We start from the raw sequence: 14,501 nt of genomic DNA on the forward strand, positions 1-14,501 counted from the left end.
CTCATCTAATCTTCATTCATAAAATTTGCTCAATCCATAAAGCTTTTAATCTCGATAGATCAATAAGCATTCCTTTTCTCTCTCAATCAACGCTCGAAAAAAATGAATAACTAATGATTATTCAGAGACAGATGCGATTCTCAAATTGTTACCAAAAGTGTTCATCTGCATGAATCTGTGTGAAAAGAATATCAAATTATATCAAATTGATTATGACTAAATTATGAATCACAAGTAACCTTCCCTGTTGAATCATTATTTGCCTGTTTCTATGTTAATATTTTCATTGTTATTGATGAACCATTTTGTTGTCACTTTATGCATTTGCATTGAAATGAACTGAAAATCAGAGTTGCATTCATTCAACTCCCAGTCCTGACATTATAATAATGAAATAATAATTGCTGATAAAAAGTCAAACAATATGAAAAGGACAAAAAGCTAAACTAAATGACCAACTAATCTTGATTAACCACAGAAATTGCAATGAAAATTTGATAAACTTTAGAAATTAAACTTTTCCAAATTGCCATCAACATGATATTGTACAATGTTGCCATGAAAATGAATTAATTGCTTTTTCATGGAAAAATTATTTCTTTTTCATTCTTTTACCAAAAATTCATTTCTTTTTTAATGAGATTATTTTATTGGCCATTAACTCGTTGAACAAACTCGACGTGAATTTCAATTGTTGCACTTTCATTAATTATTGGATTAACCATTTTCTCATAAATAATAATTACAAATGTAAATGTTTGCTTTTCTTTATTATCTCACTCATGATATCAATATTCTGTTCCAGTAAACAAGAATCTCGCCGTCCCTGGTTTCGTGAGGATGATACAGACGAACGCAATGAAAAGGCGAAACGCGCTTACGAAGCATTACTGACAGTGACAGCAAGAGTTCCAGACACTCCAGAGTATGCAAGGTTTGCCAAGGCAGTCAAGGAAATAGCCGCTCAAAACTATGGCTACGATTATAAGCAAGAAGAAGTAAGTTTTTCGATTTTTTCGAGTTTTCCCTTTGAGTTACTTTACAAGTGAATCGATCTGAACTCATGGTATCTGCATAAATCGATATGAACTTGAATGGCTAACGAATTTCGAAAGGGTTTAAGGAAGATGGAAAATTGAGAAAAGTTTTGGAAGAAAATTTCAGTCGAAAATAGAAAAGAAATGAAATGCAAAGAAAAATAATGGATAGAGTTTTGGGGATGAAGCTTGCTCGAAGTATTTAGTTGAAGTGTTTGCAATTAGATTCAGTATTCAATTGAGAACAATTGTCTAAGCGTTTTCATAAAAAAATGTGTTTTGAAAAATTGCACCAAAACTGTGAGTGACAACAGCATAAATCATTTGCTTTCCAGTCTTTTGATTGTTACATTATTGTTGGGTTTGTTGTTACACAGCCATTAAGATAATATCTTAATGAGTTAAATCAACAGGGAGTGAGAAGTTATTGGTCGATGAAAAGATGAAACAAGAGCCAAACCATCAAATGGATTCTCAGTTGATTATCATCTATTATTTACTCTTCTATTACTTTCAGCCACTTTATCAACTGTCAATGTTAACAAATTGATTTATAATGATATCAAGAATGATTCAAGTAATTCATGTTTCCACTTCCACCATTGGAATTGTAAATTAATCAAAACTGTTGCTCATGTCTCATCAGTTATTGATATTGTTTCACTCATTTGTGGCTTTAAATGATAAATTGTTTTCCCTTTTGTTTCAGGTCAATACTTTTGTAACTGCTTTTCATGAAGCTGTAATTTTATATGCAATTGCTCTTAATGAGACAATAAGTGATGGTTATAATATAACCAATGGCACTATTGTGACCAAAAAAATGTGGAATCGAACCTTTGAAGGTAAAAATGAAGGTTTTTCGAGATTTGCGTTTTTCTCAACTTTTTGCATTCGTTTGTTAGGTATTACTGGTAATGTTTCAATCGATGAAAATGGAGATCGAAATGCTGATTATTCGCTTCTCGATATGGACCCGAATTCGGGTAACTTTGAGGTTGTGGCCAATTATTTTTCCGTTAATCGGGAAGTAGTCGATGTTCCTGGTAAACGAATCCATTGGTCGGGTGGACGAGAAACGGCACCACCTGATACACCTGATTGTGGCTTTGATGGATCCATTTGTATAGATGAAGGTAATCTTTAGTTCAACTTTTATGCGACTTTTGTTGAGCTTTTTTTGTGCGAATTTAATCGATGCCTTTGCAGGTTGGAACTGCAAGAAGAAACGATGATTGGAATTGATTTTAGTTGAACACTTTTCTTGAAATGTTGAGAAAAGGTGATTCAAAAGTACATTTCTATAAGTAGACTTTAATGTTATTGTATTAATATATTATTAGAAGCGTAACTTGAAGTTATCAAAGTGCATTTCTATCATTGAGATGAAACAAATTATTCAAGCATTAAATATTACATTAGCATGTTAAGTCGAAAGTGAAAATGATAGCTTGAGGCAACATTTTCTTAACCAAATTGAGTTTCTTCACATTATGATATGACTGCTCAAGTTTTATGGAAATTTTGGTTAAACAGACAAAACTTGTCGATAATGGAAGCTTTTCTGTAACAATCTTTTTCCATGAAAATCATTCCAAGTAAACTTCAGCAAAAGTCAAAAGAAGGAAAATCTTGAGACTTTACGATAAATCACTTTCTAGTTTAACTGAGGTTTGACTTGAAGGGTCAAGTGTTCAATGAAGTCCCAATACCGATCGAGTTAAATTAAGAATTTGACTTTTCCATCGAAACTTCGCTAAATGGAAATTAATTTTCCATTTCGATGTCAGGTTCACTTCTATTCTATTCTAATGTTTATTTCTCTGTTTTCAATTACCAGATTATCCTCATCATGGAATAATTTCTGCCATTTTAAGTGCTCTTCTAATTGCCTTGTGCATATTATCATTCTTAATTTTTAGGTAACATTTTTTATTACCATTTTCACCTCAAATTATTATTCATTATTACATTGCAAAATTATCATCTAATTAACTGTCCATTAGACATTATAAACTAGAGGCTGAACTTGCCTCAATGAGTTGGCGAATCAAATGGGAAGACATTTTAACGAATGACAAGAATCGAAGAGGCAAAAAGCTTGGATCAATAAGCAGCATTAATCGTCCAAGTGTAACGGTAAATAACATTCTTTACTAATTTCCATGAGCATCGAATTTTCACAAATGAAAATAAAAGATGAAAAGTAATTTCTTTTCAGTAAACAATAGATGCTTTAAAATACTCGAAATTTCTCGTTTACCAACCAACTAATTGAAGCATTTCTTGATTTCAGTCAACAACATCTTCTGAGACGATAAACGCTGTTGACATTGGAAGGCAACATTTCATTCGAACAGGCTATTACAAGGTAAATTAATTATGATTAAAAGTCGAGTTTAAAGTGTTAACAGTTTACCAAACAAAAGGTTGACAATGTGATTGTAATGGTTTGTTAAGTGATGAAGCGTATTTGGAGAAACATTCTCTCTCTTCTCCATTCATGGAACATTGAATCTGAATAGATTCTTACATGATATTAACTTCATCTTGTTTGGTGATGAAAATGGTGATATAATCCTCTGATGGGAATAAATAATATTCATTTATAGCGATTGTTGCTCTTGAAAAGGTTGATCACTTCAAGTGAACCAGAAGTTGACTTTCATTTGCTTTTTTCAAGAATTACGATTTCCATTAAATGATCAATTTTCATATCTCAACATTTACTAAATTCATTTGCCTTTTAACGTTTGTCACTTGGAATCAATTAACTGAGCTCATGATATGTTTCATGAAACTGCTTTTTTCCAGCATTTCTTCTTGTTCTTTCATGTCTAAACACAAAAATGAATTTCTTTTCAGGTTGAAAATCGAATAGATTTTTATCGTAAAAAGATTTTTCTAGTTTTTTCTAGCTTCTCTCATTTTCTCGTTTCAAATGTTTTATTGTTTCATTGTAATTGATGAACAAAATGAATGTTGAATTGAAAAGATATGGGCTATTAAATGGCAGCCTAAATTATTGAGCTTTCAATCGGTTCAGTTGAGATTATTGAATTGAAGAAAATTTCGTCTGCTTTAAAGATCTTCTTTTCATCCATTTTTCTTCATTCATCTTTCATTAGTTTTCAATCATTTTTTCACTTGATTCATTTTGATGTTCATCAATTTTAAGCTTGAAATGTTGAACCAAAGAAGAAGAAGAAGAAATATTTTTTCAAAATTTGTATTCACTTTCGGTTAAGAATCATGATTCACATTTTTCTCTATCATTATCATGTTTACATTTACGATAATCATAAGGGAACTGAAAATATCACCAACTGTCTATTGAAATGATGGAAACGTGAAACAACATTAAATCTCAGACAGAAGTTGCAATTCGCAAAGTAAAACAAATTCAATCGAGAATAGAGTTTATTTAATAGAAAAGGTTTGCATTTTTAAATTAACCAAAATTGTAACTCAATTTTTTTCAAAGCTTGCAATTCTAAACATGATCAGCATGACGTTTCAATTGAACCAATTCAATATAAAAATATCCAAATGAGACAAAGAAGTCTGTATACTTGGCAGGTCCAAGATTGAAATTGAAGCAGTCGATTCGCTGAAAGGCAAGTAACTCGAGCTAACGAAGTTTGAGCTCACATAAGAAAGTAGTTCGAAAGATTTTTTAGCGAAAAAATTGTTTTTGAACAAATGAAATTTGAACTAACTTCGGATCCCTGAGCCTTTAGTCCAGTTCCATACCCCAGAATCGGATATTAACCTTCCATTCATTTTTGCACGATCATTTGCTTTTCCATTTAAGTTGACTTTGACTTGTGTTTCGTGATTTTCACAAGATTTTTTCATTTTTCTTTGGAATAAAAATGAAAATTGAAAATTTCCAAATATTGAATATGAATCAGATAAAGGTGAAAACTGAATCAGGAAAAGTTGAGCAAAATTGTCAAAATAAATTGAACAATTGATTCATCAGTTTATGTGATAGAAAAATTGAAAGCGAATAAAAAAGTTGAACATAAATTTGATTTACTTTGACAGTAAAATATGAATTAAAATTGTTTGTTTTTTCGAACGAAAAATGGAATGGATTCTTTTCTCAGGTAGCAATGAACAGAGAGAAAAGTTGATCGTTTACAGAATCATGAGCCTAATATTGAATGATTGGAATAAAAGTTGAATTGAAATCAGCATTTAATTTGCTTTTCCAAAAGAAACCATCATTATTAGAATTTGGAAAATGATTAACAATGAAGGAGTTCAAGTGTTGAAATGAATTGATACATTTTGATTGACGAATATGTTCAACAATTGATTCCATGAAAAGTAACACGTTTGTCAATGGAACCAAGAATATCGAGCAAAGTGGGCGAAGAAATGGGTTGATGAATAAACTCAATATTTACACTGCAAACACAATCCCAGAAATATTTATAGTTGAACAGAAGAAGGAAAAAATTGCAATGGAAATTGAGGGAAAAGAGGAAAAAAATTTACTCCTTTTTTCACTTTACAATTGCATGTTTTCTTGCCTTTTAACCTCATTCATGTTGCCATGATAAAGATTCACCTTCAATTGAACGATTGATCTTTTCACTTTAACTTTTCATATTACCTTTCATCTTCATCTTTACCTTGACTTTTCAATAGCTTTCCACATTTCCATTTCACTTTTCAAAAGCTTTTCAACATTTTTGTAGCTCTTTTTGTACTTGGACTTTATGAGAAATGTTAATAAAACAGATTTTACTCTTTCAATGGATCCGTTCACTTTACTTTGATCACCTTTCATAATTGGAATGTTCATTTGGTGAATTTTATTGAATAATTTTGTTTTCCTCTTTGCTCAGTTTATTAAAATCTTGTCGCTTCCATTGTTATAATGCTTGTTTTTATTGTAATAATGCAATAACTCAATGAAGTGAAAGTCAATGTGAAATGAGAAAAAAAGTAATTCCGAAATTTGTTTTCACACAATTTAACCAAATATTGACAATTTTGTGGTGTTTTATATTATAATGCAATATTGATCAATAAAAAGTCAAATGATGAGGTTGGCATGAGAAAGGATGAAAATACATTTTGTTGAGAGTAAACACAAAATTTAATACTTTTTTACTCTTTTTTCAAGGGAACTGTTGTGGCCATTAAGCCGATGAGAAAAACCAAAGTCGAAGTAACTCGAAGTTTAATGTTGGAAATGAAAAAGGTACATTTATTTCAACAGATAATTCGCTTCTTCCATATCAATTGTTAAAATTTCATTCTATCGACGATTCACTTTACAATCCAATGTTGAATCGTCATTAGAACCTCTAATTTCATTTATGAACATAATTTTGTTTTCTTTTTCCACTTCAATCGACTCTTGGAACTTTTTTTGGCTCTTCTATTGAAAGATCAAAGACTTGCAACACGATCATATTGTGCGTTTCATTGGTGCCTGTGTTGATCCACCTCATATGTGCCTAATCACTGAATACTGTCCAAAAGGTAGTCTAATGGATATACTTGAAAATGATCAAATTAAGTTGGATTGGATGTTTAGATATTCACTAATGCACGATATAGTCAAGGTAAGAATGAGTTTTCAGCCTTTTCTTGTTCGAGTTTCAATTGTTTAGAGTCAACTGTCGTCTTGAATTTTTCAAAACTTTACAAACATTTGAAAAACTTTTGACTTTTGCCTTTGTGTTTGTCTAACAAATTGCATTTATAATCAAATTAATTGTTGTTTCCTTTTACTTTTTGAACATTTTAATTGTTCTGTTTTCGTTTTTTTATTGATATTTTTGTTCCTTTCAGGGAATGTCTTATTTACATTCGAGTGAAATTCGAAGTCATGGTAATTTAAAGTCAACTAATTGTGTTGTTGATAGTCGATTTGTCCTTAAAATAACCGATTTTGGTTGCCATCAGTTGAGGATTCCTGATGAAAATTTTGTTGAAGATGACAATGTTTACTGGAAACGTAAGTAATATCATTAAAACAGTTTACTTTTGCTATTAAACAACTTTTCTCAATTATTCCCATGTTTAACCGCTTTACCTGACTATTTTATTCATTTTTTTGTTACATCAAATAAAATATTTACTTTGCTCATTTTGCTTTTCCCTCAGCTAATAATTTTGCATTTCAAACTTTCCTTTTCATGGTAAAAACATTAAATGTTCAACTGTTTCTTTCATCATGCAATGTTGAGTTTCCCTTTTCAATTTCACTTTTTAATTACGAATCAACATTAAAAATCGTTATTTTCACTTCGATTAATAATTTTATGTTTAATTGACAAGGAAAAGCGAAAAGCAAACAGATTCTTTTCAAACAACCAACTTCTCAGTTCGCTTCATGCAATCTCATCAAGCTAATTGTTCCAGGTTCAGAATGTCAACATCTATTGTTAACATCAATAACTAGCAGCTCCAACAGTGAAACAATTACTTCAATCCACCAACGAAATGAATGCAGAAGAAATCTTTCTTTCAGTTTGAATATCATTTCGATTTGAAACATAAAATTTTCTCATCGAAAATAGAAATAAATTGTTCTTTAATTTTCACTCAATTGCTGCTGCAATTAAACGAAATTGAATCAATAGATTGCAGCCATTTTCCCCACAATTCATACAGGTTTCATCCTTGATCCAAAAGTGAAAGTAAAGTTCGAGAAATTAAAGATTTTCGTTTTTCTCTTTTTCTTTTCGTTTCAACTACAAAAATGTTGAAAGTTCAACTGTAATAGCATTTTGTCCTTGCTAGTGAAAAGCTTTTTCAATCGAAATGGATTTGTAGGTTTACCAATGCTTGTTGGTTAATCAAATTGCTTATTTGGTAAAATTAATTGATTAATTGTTTCACTCCAATAATCACTGAATTATCCAAAAGCCTAAAGAGATCCATTAAAAGATTCAACATTCAACATTAGACAGCAATATGCTTAACTTACAGTGACTTTCCCTTCATCCCAACCATAGACTTGGACTTGAAATGTCAAATGAATGGTTAAACCTTTTAATGGCATTTTCATTGTTAATTTTGATTATTACCAAAACAGTTGGAATCAAATGGAAGATTTAAAATGATCAAATGTAAACACTTTACTGGTTTGTTTTAGCAATCAATTGATTCGATTGCTGTTCAATCTAATTGTTTACCAATATTTGAAAAGGCAACAAATTAACAGTAAACAGAGTTAATCATGAAAAATGTATGACTTGTTTGAAACAAAGTGTTGATGGTAAACTTAATTTCTTTCCTTTACATTGATTCGATTAACTTACAAATGTTAATTGTGTTTCAATGTTAATCGAAATGGTTGAGTCCGAAAGTGTTGCCAATGAAATTGAGTGATAATCAAATTGGGTGAAAGGTTGAAACTGTTTACGGGCAAAATGGTTGAGAAAATAGATTTAATCCAGAAAATGGATTAAATGAAATGTTCAATTTTAAACGGTAATTTCACTTTTCGTTCAATGCTTTCATTGTCAATCTTTTGGTTTTAACACAATTACCTTTAATTGTAATCATTTGGATTCCATGGAAAAAGCTCAATATATTGTTGACCTTTCATTAAATTGAATCCTTTATGAGTTGTTTTTTCCCTGAAATCCTTTTCCCTATTCACATCTGCAATCTGTTGCAAAAGTCAACTTCAATTAAATTGAATTCAAGTCAAAATAATGAATGAAAGTGAATCAGTTTTACAATGAATGCTAAAGGTGACTTTTAACCTGGAAATTAGTTTTTCATTTGCACAACTTGATTCTTTATTCCTATTCATTGCCATGTTGGATATTATTTGATTTCATTTTAGATTTAAGTTGTTGATTCTTTTCTTTTTACTCCAACTTCAATCAGATTACATCTTGAGTTGGTTAAAGGTATAATTGTTTCAAGTGTTGCTTACTAGTTGACAGAAAAGGTATTTTCATTTGAACCATTTACTTTCTTTTCTGTGACTTAATATTCAGAGAAACTCATTTTGAAATGTTTCTTCGAGTGCAAGTTCAAGAAAGAAAACCTTTTCACAACTTTTTACATTTCCAACATTTCTATTGATTTTAAATATTGGAAATTTTGTGATAATTCTGTTCATATTTTGTCGATGATTCTGCAAAATGAAAAGCAATCAAATTCGGGCGAAATTTTGATTTTCTTGAGAATTTCGAACTCAATGTTTCGATATTTTTTACAGGCTTGTATTTAAGAAGTGACTGTAAATTTTACTTGAAAAGAATGAAAAAGATCGGGAAAATCCTAGTTTTCTCATAATATTCAGATTCTGAAGAAAAGCTTTCAACTCTTTGTGTAACTTGGAAAAGAATCATCTTTGGTTGACTCAAATATTTGCAACTGAACTTTTTTGGAATTTTTGAAGTAAAAAGTCGAAAGAACATGAAATTGCAAATTGAATAAGAAAGTAAAGAAAATCTGATTTCTGAAAAACTGAGTTTACATTTCGATGTGAAGAATTTTCCTGATTTTGATAAAAATTTTGAAGAAAGTAATTTTTGCTCAGAATTTTTCGGTTCAAGAATGAATTTTAATTTTTTAATTTCTTATTTGGACGTAACTTTTTCTGGTTAAATAAGCAAATGTCGTAAATGGTTTGAAATTGAGCTTTTTTTGCTTCTACATTTTTCATGTTATTGATAAACAGATTGATTGCTTTGTCTGGTTGATTAGTCAATGTTAACCATTTAACCAGAAAACCCAAAATGTAATCAAGAAAATTACAATCAATAAGAAAATCACCTTTCCTCATTTCTTGATTAACATTTTTCTCTACTTTGCTCCAGTTAATCAAATCAATTGACAATGTTAAGACAAGATTAACCAACTTTTCCTCTTCAAGTGACTTTCATATTTTACTTGGCATCATCAACCGTTTCCATCAAAATCATGGTTATAACCAGTTATCACTGTTATCATCTTGAAACCCAAATCACTCCCAATACATCACTCCCAATGGTATTTATAATAATAACTGGATTAGGTTATTATCATTATTGCTTTTCTTGGCTTTTTTCACCAAACTTGTCTCGACTCAAGCGATACAAGTTTGAGTGCTAATTTTACAGTTTCCCCATTCATGGTTATCCATAAAAATGTCAACCTTTAATCAGTAAACATTTGTATTTCCGTGTAACCAGAAAATTGAAAATTGGACAATTTAGATTGATTTGCAAAGAAGAGGAAAATTATTTATGTTAATCTAGCTGTTAAGTCAACATTGCAAGTTGATCAATTGATTTACATTGACAATCGTTTGAAAGAGTTGACAAGAAAAGGTAAAATCTAGTTGAAAATTATGTAAATTATTAGTTGACTTTTGCTCTCATGTTTACCTAAAAATAACAATTTGCCAGTCAAGATGAAGATGATGATAATAGATTGATTGGGGAATGAAAATGATGTTTTCAAGAGTAACAATAGTCGAGTGATGAAAGGTATAAAAAGGAGTAAAAATGGATGCTTTTTTCTGGTAAAATGATGGGGAAAGGTTAAAAAAACAAGGTAAATAGCTTTTGACAATTTTGTTTACCAAAGTAAATCCATTTACCTAAGAATCTCAATCATTTTAGTGAAGCTAAAAAAGCCTTTTCTTTCCTCTTCTCATCTTCACTCTTCATCAACAATCTTCTTACCTTTGCTCATTAAACTCTACTTTTGCTCATTACCTTGATATTGGTTTAATTGAAATTTGGTCCAGTTGATTCTGAAATTGGTTTCCTCTGGGTTTAGTTAATGATGGGTTTAGGTTGACTTTCAGATTATTTTACTGCTCGCCAATTGAAATTTATTATTATATACAATCAGTTCTGTCTTTGATTGCTCTCAATTCAAGTCTGTAATTTGTCTGTGAAAATACATTGTAAATGTATTACATTGGTCTATTCAGTTTAAAAGGTTTACCCAATTTGGTTGTTTATTTGAAATTATATATTTTTTTGTCTGTTGTTCATTTCATGATTAACTGTGTTTATTTATTAATAACATTTCCTTGTGAATCAATTTGATTTGGGTTGAAGTTATTAACATTTAAATACATTGTTTGTAAATTATTTAGCTTGGAGTAAATGCTTTTTTTATATTTGGTTTAATATTACATTCAGTTTTTTGTCTACTATATCTTAATATCTATACTGGTTGATCAACTTAAATATTGCCATTTTATATCTTATGGTTGATGTTGTTCAGCATTTCCAATGGAAATCTCAATGGAATTAATCGTAATATAATTTGAGTTGGTTAAGATAAAAGAATTATTATGATTAAGAGAAATAATTGCTGTTGGAGCTTTTTTTGGGTTGCCATTGCATTAATTAATGTTGATGTACATTAATGCAATTTGTAATTAGCGCCATTTCTGGTTTTCTTGATGAGACCTTTCTTTAATCACATGACTTTTTGCTGGTTTATTTATTTCTCGGATTTTGTTTGCTTCATTTTAATTGCGATTATGGTTTAATTTTCAAATATAATGGTGATATTTTTGGTTCAAACTAAATCTCTATTATGTTGTTGTTAGGTTTTCATGTTAATGGTTACTTGGATGATTAATCATTCTGTTTTTTTTCCTTTTATTTCTTTCTCCTTCTCTCTCTTTAATTCTGGGTTTTGCTTCCCGCTTTTTTTTGCCATTGCCATGTGTTGGTTGCCTACGCCTTTTTGGATTGCTTTTGTGTATATTTTAATCAAATTGATTAAGGTAAACTATGGACAGCTCCTGAACTACTCAGACTATCCAATCTACCCTTTGAAGGAACCCAGAAAGGTGATGTTTACTCGTTTGGAATAATCGTCCATGAAATTGTTTGTCGTAAAGGAACCTTCCATTTAGGAGTCAATAGTTTGTTAACACCACAAGGTAATTTAATATTAATCGTGCTATTCTAATGTCCATCCAATCGATGATTTTTTTTCCTTTTTTTCTTCCTTCTTTCTCTCCTCAATTAATGGTTCCTCTCATAAAATGTATGTCTACTGTGTAATGTACATGTCGTATAAAGGGAAAAAAAGGATATCACCTTTGCCTAATTGTAATTGATGTTGATTATTAAACTGTGAGCCAGTAGTATATTGTTTATATTGATGCAGTAAAATAGTAAGTGTACTTGGTTGATTGTTTTACCCGATTTATATTAATATTGATTCGATGGTAGCCTATCCTACACTATATTCTTACTTGTTGGATTGAGTTAACGATTCTCGAAAACTATTAAGTGACATAATCAAGTGTTCCTAATTACTAGATTTTATTAAAGGATCAGTATTGGGGAAGAAAGGATGTTGGCTGATTTTATTTTTAGCTATACCATTGACAAACCTTTCTATTCAATTAACTAGACTACTTAATAATTACATTAATATTTGACTTTGTTTTCTCTTCATCCACTCTCGCCTTCATCTTGAATCTATTATGTTAACCTGAATAATGGATCAACTTGGCACGGTTTGATGGTTTAATTATGATTAATTGGAAATTACAAAGAGATTGTTGAAAATGTTAAAAATAGTCCTAAGCCCGGTTTTCGTCCAAATATACAAAATGATGCTTGTGATGACGAAGTTATCCAATTAATGCAACGATGTTGGTCTGAAGATCCAGTTGATAGACCAGATTTTCAAGCTCTCAAATCTGTTATTCGTCGACTTAACAGGTAATCACATTTAATTAAATTTTCCTTGTCTACTTTGACAATCATTAATACCCTTCATTACCCTCTTTTTTCCAGAAGCAATGAAAGTGGAAACATTTTGGATAATTTGTTGTCACGTATGGAACAATATGCTAATAATTTGGAGACACTTGTTGAGGAACGAACAGCAGATTATTTGGAGGAAAAACGTAAAGCTGAAGATTTATTGTACCAATTGTTACCCAAGTAAGTTTAATCCTGGTAATTTAGCCTTTTTTTCAGCCTTGCTCTACTTCAACTTCAATTGGTACGATTAATTTTTGTCAATTTTCTGTTGAATTCTGTTTGCTCTCATTTCATCATGTTTATCTTTCTCCTTACATGCCATTTATCCCACTCTCTGTGTGTAATCCTTTCATCTTGACTGATCTCATCACCCTCACTCAGCTTCATGTCAATTTAATCGTCTACTAAATTGGAGGTTAACCTGTTTATTTATTATTTGACCGTTTGTTGATTTCTTTCATTAGCGCTGGTCTCATATGTGACTTTTCATTTCACCTTACCGTATATTTGGACAAAGGTTAATTTAACAAATTACTCTGGTTAATGTCATTATGTAAACATGTTAGCTTGAGGATAAAGACAATTAGTTTACAGCATTGGAATGACATTGTTTTGTTTCATTTAACTCATCTTGGGAATCTCTATCTGTCTAATTCCTTTTCTCATCTGGTGAACAATTGTTTTTTTGCCTTCTTATGATGACAATAATGATGATTGTGAAAATAATAGTGAAAAGCATCAATCGATCGATAATAGGATGAGATGAGAAATGATCACTTGAGAAATGGTAAAGAAAAAAACCGTCGAGAGTATTGTTTCTCTTGCTCTTCATCTCTTCCTATTCTTGCCATTATTTTTCCTGCTTTCATTTTCATCGCCGGAAACGAAACCAAATAAACACGTTCTCATATCTGATGGTATTTTAACTGCAAGTGTTTCCCATTTTAACATCATCAGTTGTGATGTCCCATCATGAAAACAATTTATCAATATAAACAAGGAATCAGATGGAAACTTTCTTCTTGCTTCTCTTTCTCTCTAATGTCTAATATTTCCGTTCGCTGAAGATTGATCAGAATAGTAAGGTTCAAATTGTGATATAATATGTGAAACAAGTTTCACCAAATTTGCCTTCAACGAATTCCCTCCTTTCTTCTATCAATTGTTCTACTTCGTATATCAGTTAGTTAATTTTACTTTTCGCTTGTTACATTTGATTGATTCTCCTACTCTTCCAAATACAATAAAAGATTCTTTACATGATGAAAAAAAACTGGAAATAGATACACAAATTTTCCAATTGTATTATTAAGATGATGAAATTCAATTTATAAGATTTATTTCCACTGTTTTGCTCCATGTGATGATTACTTTTCGTCTCATGTTACTTCTACTTTTATCCTAAATTTTGACATTCAATTCTTTTTTCTCTTTCTTTCAGATCGGTTGCCAGTCAGTTGATCAAAGGAGATGCAGTAACTGCTGAAGCATATGACAGTGTAACAATCTATTTCAGTGATATAGTTGGGTTCACATCGCTTTCAGCTCAAAGTACCCCAATGCAGGTTGTCACATTGCTGAACGATCTTTACACTCACTTTGATTCAATTGTGGAAAATTTTGATGTTTATAAGGTAATATGATCTTTTATCTAATTAACTTCCAAACCATCTTTTTCTCTGCCATCTACAATAAGTTATCAAATATTAATATTTATTCATTCTGATTTTGCCTGAGAATTACTCTA

At 30.5% G+C, this 14,501-nt stretch overlaps 1 protein-coding gene across 5 annotated transcripts in view; it reads left to right on the top strand.

Annotated features, from left to right (window-relative positions):
- The window catches only part of LOC107363722 (atrial natriuretic peptide receptor 1), a 37,015-nt gene that overhangs the window by 21,666 nt on the left and 848 nt on the right, over positions 1-14,501 (top strand). Inside the window, exons 3-16 of one of the 5 annotated variants that reach the window (XR_016198619.1) lie at positions 806-998; positions 1,747-1,882; positions 1,943-2,173; positions 2,878-2,959; positions 3,044-3,176; positions 3,334-3,408; positions 6,178-6,255; positions 6,446-6,622; positions 6,852-7,017; positions 11,758-11,916; positions 12,541-12,709; positions 12,785-12,934; positions 13,219-13,271; positions 14,196-14,388. Coding sequence is in view for 3 of the 5 variants with exons in the window: in XM_015930993.3 (XP_015786479.1) it covers positions 806-998; positions 1,747-1,882; positions 1,943-2,173; positions 2,878-2,959; positions 3,044-3,176; positions 3,334-3,408; positions 6,178-6,255; positions 6,446-6,622; positions 6,852-7,017; positions 11,758-11,916; positions 12,541-12,709; positions 12,785-12,934; positions 14,196-14,388 (1,942 nt within the window). In the remaining 2 variants the exon portion in view is untranslated. Of the gene's footprint in view, positions 1-805; positions 999-1,746; positions 1,883-1,942; positions 2,174-2,877; positions 2,960-3,043; positions 3,177-3,333; positions 3,409-6,177; positions 6,256-6,445; positions 6,623-6,851; positions 7,018-11,757; positions 11,917-12,540; positions 12,710-12,784; positions 12,935-13,135; positions 13,272-14,195; positions 14,389-14,501 lie in introns of those variants that run through there. The other 4 variants (XR_016198620.1, XM_015930993.3, XM_015930994.3 and 1 more) reach the window with 4 other exon arrangements.

Source organism: Tetranychus urticae, chromosome 2, assembly GCF_039701765.1.
Source record: "Tetranychus urticae isolate SD_2017Ah chromosome 2, NJAU_TeUrti_SD_1.0, whole genome shotgun sequence".
In the NCBI taxonomy this organism is placed as follows: domain Eukaryota; kingdom Metazoa; phylum Arthropoda; class Arachnida; order Trombidiformes; family Tetranychidae; genus Tetranychus; species Tetranychus urticae.